We start from the raw sequence: 11,002 nt of genomic DNA on the forward strand, positions 1-11,002 counted from the left end.
GGCTGGAACATCATTAAGGCTTTACAATGTGCTTCAGCTTCCCAGTTTTACAGCAGGATTTCAGCTTGCGCACCATCTGTCTGCCTGTGTGTAATTCAATCCATTCCAGTCTGCAGAGCATTGTCATTCATAATTATTCCCAGCTTGGCCGGTGTGAGTGAGGGAGAGAGACAGAGAGTGAGAGTGTGTTTTGGAGTGTGGCCTCCTGCATCTGTGTTTGGAGACTGCATAGTCATTTTGGGAGCTCTCCTCCCCCTCTCCAAACATTACATGCAGAGTTGGCTGCGAAAAGGGAACCTGACCCAGGGGCAACTCCAGCTGAATTTTGCGTGTGAAAAAATTGGCCGTTGAGGAGCTGAGGACTGCAGTCACGAAGGCCAGGGCAGTAAATTCTGGATCTGATCACTGTTTACTGCTTTCATTTCCCTTTCCTCCCAGCTCCTGTCACGCACTCCCAGGGTGGCAGAGCCAGGGAAGGGAAGGGAGTGAGGGAGTTGGACATGGGAGGGGTGAGCTTTAGACAGCAAATGGAATATAGTTGTATTTCTTAATACCGAATTCTCCTTCTTCTAGGAATAACAGCCAAGTGTTGCTTATGCACCAAGTCTGCAAGCCTGGGCCTTTAAAACAGTGTGGCCTGTAAAGGCATATGCTTATGCCTATAGGATTGTGCGTACAGTACAGATACACACTTATGTTGCCACACTTAGGATCAAGAATCTGTCAGATTGTCTAGAGAGGGTACTGATAGGGAAGGTGAAGGACAAGAGAAGCAGCAAGGCCATGTGGGAAGGGGTGAGAAAGGTACAGAGAACTAGAGAAGGAAATGAAAAGGGAAACAGAATGAAGAGTGAAGAATAGGAGTGAGGGGGAGAAGGCTAGGAATGCAACAGAGGAAGGTGAAGAATGAAGGAAAGGGCAGAGCAGAAGAATGTACTAGAAGCGCTTCCATGAAAATGTGAGGTAAAACCGTGAGTTTAAAGCAGCTAGGAGGTATCTTCCCAAGCCATGCCCTGGAAAAGGGCTGAGGAGGAAGCAGGACACTCCAGCAGCTTCCACACTGCTTCCCCTTTAGGTCAGACCCATTTATCTATTTGTTTATTGTTAGCCACATTTCTTAAAAAACAGCTTTGTGGTTGTGGTGATTTACACCCTTTATAAACATGTGGAAGTCAATGGCTCTCACAGCTGCCTGCATTTCCTCCCCCGCCCGCTGTTCCAGAAGAAATGGGCATAAACTTTGCAGTTCTCCCTACCCTCCTCTTTCAACCATTGTTGCATGACCACACCTTGCCAAGCCCCCCTCTGCACTTTACCAAGCCAAGTGGACTCCTGTGCAGCTCCGTGCAGGACACGTGGCAACACTTGGTTCTTTTTCCTTGTAAAGATTTTATACAGTTGTAGTTAATGTTTGCGTTTGTCAGTGATATGAAAAGTTTTGTGCTCAGTGTTTTTTCTCTTGAGGCATAATGAAGAAATAACAGCTGGGTTTGATTATCTAGCTGACTATCTCTAGATAGGTATATCTCAGTATTTGTATTGGAGCACCCAGGAGCCCTAGTCCTGGATGAGGACTCCATTGAGCTAGGTGCTGTGCAAACACAGAACGAAAAGACGATCCCTGCCCCAAAGAGTTTATTGCCTAACGCACACATTTAAAAATCATGAGTCGTTCCTCGCTGCCATCATGAGATTTTGATAAATAATAACCTGGGGGTACTTTTTATTTGCCTTCTGCATTTTGAGCATGTAGGGTTCCTGTTTTCAAGCTTTCCTCTGCAGCTATAAAGACTAGACATTTGTTGTTGTTTAAAATGAAAGGTAAGATTCTCGTGTACACATGACTCCAGGAGCTTTAAGAACAACAACAAATGTCACAAGGCTTACAATAAAATTGTGAGTTGACAACAATCTGTCTGTTTCTGTGGTCTCTGTCACCAGTAATCTGAGTGCCAAGTATTGAGAAGAGTAGGAACAAAACAATCTTTGTCTCTCTTCCTTCCTCCACCTGTTGGAGTAAACTTGAATAATCAGACGAATTAGTCTGTTGGTATGAAAGGCTTACCGAGGGAAAGCTGAATCCGAGATGAAGTCTGCGTTAGTTCTAGATATGGGGAGATTAATGACCCCAGCATACTGGGAGATATAGCCTGTGGGCAGCAGGACTTCTGAAAGCGAGAGTTCAATTTAGATTTCCCTCGTAGTTTCAAGGCTGCCCCCTGTAAGGGTCTGGAACAGTTTGTCTCTAGGAAGATTTTGTTTTGTATTTTAAAACTTCAAACTAATCTAAAATGCTCAGGAGCTGAGTTTGGAGCTTTGGTCCTTTTGCCTCTCAGATCAGATCCTGTGAGCGGCTCCCATCCCATGACATTGTGAGTGCCCTGGACTTCTATTGGCCTTGGTGAGAATTGAAAGGTCTCAGAACTTTGCAAGATTTAACCCGTAGACAGTAGTTTAAAGAACCTTATGGGAAGCAGTGTGGTCCAATGGATAGAGCCCTGAACTGGGGCTCCCGAGACTTGGCTTCTATTCATGGCTCGGTTGGTGGGTGACCTTGGGCAAGTCCTTTCCCTTCCCTGAGTCTCAGTTTCCTCATCTGCAAAATACGGGTAATCCTAGTGACCTCATGTGTAATGTGCTTTGAGATCTTCTAATGAAAAATTCTACACAAGAACTCGTTATTGTTATTATGTATTGAAACCTAGCACTGTGACAGTCTCAAACGGTTGAAATGGTCAGAGTAGTAAGTGAGCTTAGGAAGGTTGTAATTCCCTTAATTTGGGGAATGATGGGCTCACTTTTGCAGTCTGTCTCCTACAGTTTGTGTGAACTCTATGCAGTTGGTTGAGTATCTTAATAGTCCTTAGTGGTCGTGTGCAGTTTCCAGAGAGCAATGGAATGGCTGTGCCATAGCCTACATTAGCATTCTGGTGGGGGGGGGTTTTCAACACCATGTAAGCGACATGTTCAGAAAAGGAGATGCATTTCTTCTGGTGCCTGAAGTTCCTCAGTATGATACCTGGTACATATATTCCAAACATTTTGGAATGGCTCTTGAGAAGCAGTGCTACCAGCCTTAGAGCAGTGATCCCCCAAGCACAGGTAGCCTCTATTTCCAAGACTCTAAATGAATCGTGGGATATCTCATTGGTGATAGGCTAAGGAGCCTTCTAACTTGAAGTCACTAATTTAAATCCAGCACAGGCTGAAAATGACCAAAGTTGTTCCCTTCTGATGGTTGTTTGGTGAAATTAGTTGGCTGTCTCTATTCAGTTCCTGGTGGACAGGCATACACAGCACAAAACCCACCATAACAGCCTACACTGATGGGCATTTTTGCTGCTGAGTGTCTCAGCAGCAGGACTAAGGACTGAATGGGATGGAGATGGAAGTGTGCTCTCTTACTTCTAGATGGAGCTCTGTCAAATCGCTTTTGAGACATATGGGCCTGATGGTGAGATTTGCACTACTTCTGCCTATTTTGTATCTGTTCTTTAGATACATGGAGGCCTCCAGGCCTGTCATTCTGGCACATTTAACCAATGCTGAATTTTAACACCTAATAATAATTCTGGACTTTGAGCCTGAATTCCTGAGTGATGGGACAGTCCTGGGTCATTTCCAGGAATGAGTCCTTCAGAATCCAGTCTTGCCAGCACAGTCCAGATGGCCTTAATTTGGCCTTGGACTATTTTGAAGGGAGAGGGGGGTCTGGTATACTTTGCGTAAAATCTACCCTTGTGCCAGTCTCTAATTGCTGAAATGCTCATTACAAAGCAAAATTTTGGCCCCAATTTAGCTCCCCAAAGGAACTCTTAAATTTCTCTCCCAAATGAACTGTGTTGCTTGGTGTACTCAATATTTGTGAAATGAAAACGTCAAATTTAGGTTACGTGTTAAAAATAATTGCTTAACAATGGGGCAGTTAGGTATTAAGATGATCTCAGGCTTCTTTTGGCACCATCTCTAGAGGTGTTTAGAGGGATAATATCAAATAATTTAGGTCCAAAATGTAGGACGGGGTCTGATTCACCCTCTGTTTATACCAGTTTAACTTGCAGTCCTAGATTCATAGACTTTAAGGCCAGAAAGGATCATCATGATCATCTTGCAGGCCACAGAACCTCACCCACCCACTCTGGCAATAAGCCTATAACATCTGGCTGAGTTACTGAAGTCCTCAAATCAGGATTTAAAAACTTCGTTAGGCCTGGTCTACACTACGGGTTTAGGTCGACTTTAGCAGCGTTAAACCGAATTAAGCCTGGACACGTCCACACAACGAGGCCCTTTCTTTCGACTTAAAGGGCCCTTTAAACCGGTTTCTTTACACCACCTCCGACGAGGGGATTAGCGATAAAACCGGCCTTTGCGGGTCGGAATTGGGGTAGTGTGGACGGAATTCGATGTTATTGGCCTCCGGGAGCTATCCCACAGTGCTTCATTGTGACCGCTCTGGACAGCGCTCTCAACTCAGATGCACTGACCAGGTAGACAGGAAAAGACCCGCGAAGGTTTGAATTTCATTTCCTGTTTGCCCAGCGTGGAGAGCACAGGTGACCACGCAGAGCTCATCAGCACAGGTAACCGTCATGGAGTCCTCCCAGGATCGCAAAAGAGCTCCAGCATGGACCGAACGGGAGGTACGAGATCTGCTCGCCATATGGGGAGATGAAGCAGTGATAGCTGAACTCCGTAGCAGTAAAAGAAATGGAAAAGTATTAGAAAAGATCTCCAAGGCCATGAAGGACCGAGGCCATAACAGGGACACACAGCAGTGCCGCGTGAAAATTAAGGAGCTACGGCAAGCCTACCACAAAGCCAGAGAAGCAAACGGAAGGTCCGGGGCAGAGCCGCAAACTTGCCGCTACTACGCGGAGCTGCATGCGATCCTAGGGGGTGCAGCCACCACTACCCCAACCGTGTGCTATGACTCTCTCACTGGAGAAACACACAGGGAAGACGGTTCGGGGAACGAGGAAGATGACGATGGAGGTACTGTAGGTAGCTCACAGCAGCAAGGAAGCGGAGAAACCGTTTTCCCCAACAGCCAGGATATGTTTGTGACCCTGGACCTGGAACCAGTAACCCCCGAACTCACCCAAGACCCTCAGGGCACACAGGAGACCTCTGGTGAGTGTAACTTTGTAAATATTTGTAAACATTACAAAAAAAAGCAAGCAAGTCTGTTAACGTGTATGGGGATGGAGCGGAAATCCTCCAGGGACATCTCCAGAAAGCTCTCCTGGTTGAAATGGGGTGATTTTATTAAGGGGGACATTCAGAGGCGCCCGTTCCTGCTATTCTGACCAGAAATGTTCCCCGCTGTTAACCACGTGGTGGGGGGGAGGGGTGAAGTGATCATCCCAGAGAATCGTGTGTGTGTGTGTGGGGGGGGGGGTTTACTTGTGTTTGTGCCGCATGTTAACCGGGAAACCGCAGCCCCCTCCTTTTACATTGAAACCCCATTTTAAATGGACAACCCAATTCATCCTTGATATGGGAAATGCGCTGCTGTTTGCAACCTTTCCCGCATGTTAAGAAGGTTAAAAAAGCCAAAACACTGTGGCCTACGATGGCTGCCTGCAAGCCGAAATATGCGACCTTGTAATGAAAGAGTGTACCCATTGTTCCCTAAAATGTGTCTTTTTTAACCACCTCTCCCTTCTCCTCCACCAGCTGCAAATGTTTCTCCTTCGCAGAGGCTCGTGAACATTAGAAAGAGAAAACGTAAGACGAGGGACGAGATGTTCACGGAGCTGCAGATGTCCTCCCACGCTGATAGAGCACAGCAGAATGCATGGAGGCAGTCAATGTCGGAGATGAGAAAAGCCCAACATGAACGAGAGGAGAGGTGGCGGGCTGAAGACGATAGGTGGCGTCAGCTTGCAGACAGACGGCAAGAGGCAATGCTCCGTCTGCTGGAGCATCAAAGTGATATGCTCGAGCGTATGGTTGAGTTGCAGGAAAGGCAGCAGGAGCAGAGACCGCCGCTACAGCCCCTGTGTAACCAACAGCCCTCCTCCCCAAGTTCCATAGCCTCCTCACCCAGACGCCCAAGAACACGGTGGGGGGGCCTCCGTCCACCCAGTCACTCCACCCCAGATGATCGCCCAAGCATCAGAAGGCTGGGCTTCAATAAGAGTTAAAGTTTTAAAATGCAGTATGTCCTTTTCCATCCCTCCTCCCCCACCCATCCCAGCTACCTTGGCAATTATCCCCCTACCTCTGTAAGGAACTAATAAAGAATGCATGAATGTGAAAAAACAATGACTTTATTGCCTCTGCAAGCGGGAGGGGAGGGGAGGGTGGGGTGGGGTGGTTGGTTTACAGGGAAGTAGAGTGAACCGGGTCGGGGGGGGGGGGTTGGAGGGTTCATCAAGGAGAAACAAACAGAAGTTTCACACAGTAGCCTGGCCAGTCACAAAACTCGTTTTCAAAGCTTCTCTGATGCGCACCGCGCCCTGCTGTGCTCCTCTAACCGCCCTGGTGTCTGGCTGCGCGTAATCAGCGGCCAGGCGAGTTGCCTCAACCTCCCACCCCGCCATAAAGGTCTCCCCCTTACTCTCACAGATATTGTGGAGCGCACAGCAAGCAGCAATAACAATGGGGATATTCTTTTCGCTGAGGTCTGAGCGAGTCAGTAAGCTGCGCCAGCGCGCTTTTAAACGTCCAAATGCACATTCCACCACCATTCGGCACTTGCTCAGCCTGTAGTTGAACAGGTCCTGACTCCTGTCCAGGCTGCCTGTGTATGGCTTCATGAGCCATGGCATTAAGGGGTAGGCTGGGTCCCCAAGGATCACGATAGGCATTTCAACATCCCCAATGGTCACTTTCTGGTCCGGGAAGAAAGTCCCTTCCTCCAGCTTTTGAAACAGAGCAGAGTTCCTGAAGACGCGAGCATCATGTACCTTTCCCGGCCATCCCACATTGATGTTGGTGAAACGTCCCTTGTGATCCACCAGGGCTTGCAGCAGCATTGAAAAGTACCCCTTGCGGTTTACGTAGTCGGTGGCTTGGTGCTCCGGTGACAAGATAGGGATATGGGTTCCGTCTATGGCCCCGCCACAGTTTGGGAATCCCATTTCAGCAAAACCATCCACTATTGCCTGCACGTTGCCCAGAGTCACTACCCTTGCTATCACCAGGTCTTTCATTGCCCTGGCAAATTGGATCACAGCAGCCCCCACAGTAGATTTGCCCACTCCAAATTGATTCCCGACTGACCGGTAGCTGTCTGGCGTTGCAAGCTTCCACAGGGCTATCGCCACTCGCTTCTCAACTGTGAGGGCTGCTCTCATCTTGGTATCCTGGCGTTTCAGGGCAGGGGAAAGCAAGTCACAAAGTTCCATGAAAGTGCCCTTACGCATGCGAAAGTTTCGCAGCCACTGGGAATCGTCCCATACCTGCAGCACGATGCGGTCCCACCAGTCTGTGCTTGTTTCCCGGGCCCAGAATCGGCGTTCCACGGTATCAACCTGCCCCAGTAACACCATGATTTCCACATTGCTGGGGCCTGTGCCTTGTGAGAGGTCTATGGCCATGTCAATTTCCTCATCACTCTCGTCGCCGCGCTGCAATCGCCTCCTCGCCTGGTCCGGGTTTCGCCTTGGCATGTTCTGGCTCTGCATATACTCCAGGACAATGCGCGTGGTGTTCATAGTGCTCATAATTGCCGCGGTGATCTGAGCGGGCTCCATGATCCCAGTGCTAGCTATGGCGCCTGGTCAGAAAAAAGGCGCGAAAGTAGTATCTGATGGACCAGGAGAAGGAGGGCGGGAGGGAGGGAGGGAGGGCCGAGTGACGACATGGCGTACAGGTACAGGAACAGGGAGAAACACAAACAACTGTCACACAGAATGGTGCCCCCAAAGATTAAACTGGAAACCCTGGGCTTAGCAGGCCGTTGATTTCACGGAGGAAGGGGAAGCAAATGAACACAGAACAAATCTATTTTTTACATCTTAAGGTGGCAGCCGACGCTGCAGCATGAGTGACAGCCATACCAATACGACGACGACGGGTACCAATCATAAAATACCATCATCTGCCAAAAGGCAAGGGGCTGCTGCTGTGTAGCAATGCAGCCCCACGTCTGCCAGCCCCACGTCCGCCAGCACCCAGCATCGCCCTCGGCCTCTTCTGGGTGCTTAGCAGACAATACTGGGCAATTGGCAGAAAATAGTATATTATGACTGGTAACCGTCATCATCAAAACAGTAGCATGTCTGCCCAGGTGGCCATGATTGACAGCCATACCAGTATGACGATGATGGGTACCAGTCATAATATACCATCGCCTGGAAGGGGCTGGTGCAATGCAGCACTACGGCTGCCAGCCCCACGGCTATCACTCATGCTACACTGTCTACCGCCAAAAGGCAGTTAGCAGCTGCTGCTGTGTAGCAATGCAGTCCCACGTCTGCCGGCACCCAGAGGACATATGGTGACGGTGAGCTCAGCTGAGCTGAGCGGGCTCCATGCTTGCCGTGGTATGTTGTCTGCACAGGTAACCCAGGTAAATAGGCGCGAATCTATTGTCTGCCGTTGCTGTGACGAGGGGGGAGGGGCCTGACGACATGTACCCAGAACCGCCCGCGACACTGTTTTGCATCATCCGGGCATTGGGATCTCAACCCAGAATTCAAAGAAAAGGCGCGAACCGCTTCTCGGCTCGAGCTGTGGCGCAAACGTAGTATCTGACGGCCTAGGGGAAGGAGGGAGGGGGGCCGAGTGACGACATGGCGTACAGGCACAGGGAATTAAAATAAAGAACGGTGGCTGTGCATCAGGGAGAGACACAAACAACTGTCACAGAGTGGTCCCCCCCAAAGATTAAACTGAAAACCCTGGGTTTAGCAGGCCGTTGATTTGACGGAGGGAGGGGGAAGCAAATGAATACAGAGAAAATCTATTTTTTTACATCTTAAGACGACGGTGCAGCGTGACTGATAGCCCTCGGCATCTTTCTGGGTGCTTGGCAGCAAATACGGGGCAGTGTATGACGATGGTCTTCAGGCCTATTGCACAATCGGCTGCTCGGGGAAGACTCTGCTAACGTGCGATGACCCGACTTGTAATAGGCCGGCTAACAGTCATAATACACCATTTACTGCCAAAAGGCAAGCCCCACGGCTGCCAGCACCCAGATCGCCGATGAAGGCTACCAGTCTACTGCACCGTCTACCGCCAAAAGGCAGTTAGCAGCTGCTGCTGTGTAGCAATGCAGTCCCACGTCTGCCGGCACCAAGAGGACATATGGTGACGGTGAGCTCAGCTGTGCTGAGCGGGCTCCATGTTGTCTGCACAGGTAACCCAGGTAACCCAGATAAAAAGGCGCGAATCTATTGTCTGCCGTTGCTGTGACGGGGGAGGGAGGGGCCTGACGACATGTACCCAGAACCGCCCGCGACACTGTTTTGCATCATCCGGGCATTGGGATCTCAACCCAGAATTCCAAGGGGCGGCGGAGACTGCGGGAACTGTGGGATAGCTGTGGGATAGCTACCCATAGTGCAATGCTCCGGAAGTCGACGCTAGCCTCGTACTGTGGACGCGGTCTGCCGACTAGAGCACCTAGAGCATTTTATGTGTGGACATACACAATCGGCTGTATACAACCGATTTCAATAAAACCGGCTTCTATAAATTCGAACTAATTTCGTAGTGTAGACATACCCTTAGAGAATCCAGCATTTACTCTAATTCATACCAGCAAGTGACCCAGGCCCCATTCTGCAGAGGAAGGTGAAAAACCTGCAGGGTCTCTGCCAATCTGACCTGGGGGAAATTCCTTCATGACCCTAAATACAGTGATCAGTTAGACCCTGAGCATGTGGGCAAGACCCACCAGCCAGACACCTGGGAAAGAATTATCTGTACAGTAACTCTGTAGTATAGAGCTCTCCTTTTCTCGAGTTCCATCTCCGGCCATTGGAGATATTTGCTAATTGCAGTCGCAGGTGGGCCATACGCCATTGTAGGCAATCTCATCATACCATCCCCGCCATACACTTATCAAGCTGAGTATTAAAACAAGTTCGTTTTTTTGTTTTTGTTTTTTTACTTCCCTCCCTCCCCACCCCCACCCCCCGCTGCTCCCCTTGGAAGGCTGTTTTAGAATTTCACTCCTCTGATGGTAAGAAAGCTTCATCTAATTTCAAGCCTAAAACTTGTTGATGGCCAGCTTATATCCATTTGTTCTTGTGCCACTATTGGCCCCTAATTTAAATAACTCCTCTCTTTCCCTGATGTGTTTCCCTTTGATGTATTTATAGAGAACAGTCATATCTCCCCTCAGCCTTGGTTCTCCGTTCCTGTGATCATTCTATAGCTCTTCTTTGCATCTGTTCTACTTTGAATTCATCTTTCTTAAGCATGCTCACAGTATTCCAGATGAAGTTTCACCAGTAGCTTCTGTAATGGTGGTAACTATCTCTACTGGAAATACGTCGCATGATGCATCCTAGGATTGCCATCAAAGGCCCTCATAGTTTTACTAAACCAGGGTGAATAGAATTTTTTTCATTATTTTTTGCAGCTCTGATTGAATAGAACTTCTTTTAAAAAATGTCTTATTTTTCCAATCCCCTGCAATGCTGGAAATCTAAACAAAACAGCAGTATGCCAGGGCATGAGTACCGGGGGTCAAATGAGTGAGCTATAGGGAGAAACTGACCCATCTATGGTAGTGTCACAGTACAAGCTGAAGGAATTGCAAGAAGTATACAAGCTGCATACATGGTGAAAAATAAATGAGGATTTTGAAGGTTCTTTCTGTGCTAATAATAAAAATCATTAGTGTTAGTAATGCAGTAGGAACATTTAAAAAAATCTGTTTGTCTTTTTTACGGTAAATTAGATAAAACACTTGGGGGATTAGAATGTAGAGACCAGTCCTGCTCCATGCTAGGTTTGGAAGTACATAACCCATAAGTCCTTTTCCATATCCTATTACTTACAATTCTAGGTAGGTAACACTCCCATTGTAAACCAATGC

General features: G+C 48.4%; 1 protein-coding gene across 1 annotated transcript; it reads left to right on the forward strand.

Annotated features, from left to right (window-relative positions):
* Positions 1-4,201: 4,201 nt before the first annotated feature.
* On the forward strand, positions 4,202-6,243 carry LOC135983134 (uncharacterized). Its single transcript, XM_065593151.1, has 2 exons — positions 4,202-5,133; positions 5,680-6,243. Exons 1-2 carry the CDS (start codon positions 4,593-4,595, stop codon positions 6,147-6,149), a joined length of 1,011 nt encoding a protein of 336 aa, XP_065449223.1. The 5' UTR covers positions 4,202-4,592; the 3' UTR covers positions 6,150-6,243.
* The last annotated feature ends 4,759 nt before the right edge of the window (positions 6,244-11,002 follow it).

Source organism: Chrysemys picta, chromosome 4 (assembly GCF_011386835.1).
Source record: "Chrysemys picta bellii isolate R12L10 chromosome 4, ASM1138683v2, whole genome shotgun sequence".
Lineage (NCBI taxonomy): Eukaryota > Metazoa > Chordata > Testudines > Emydidae > Chrysemys > Chrysemys picta.

Coding starts and splice junctions, on each gene's coding strand:
- LOC135983134 (XM_065593151.1), top strand. CDS start 4,593: ATGGAGTCCTCCCAGGATCGCAAAAGAGCTCCAGCATGGACCGAACGG. Junction 5,134..5,679: donor GGGCACACAGGAGACCTCTG/GTGAGTGTAACT, acceptor CTCCTCCACCAG/CTGCAAATGTTTCTCCTTCG.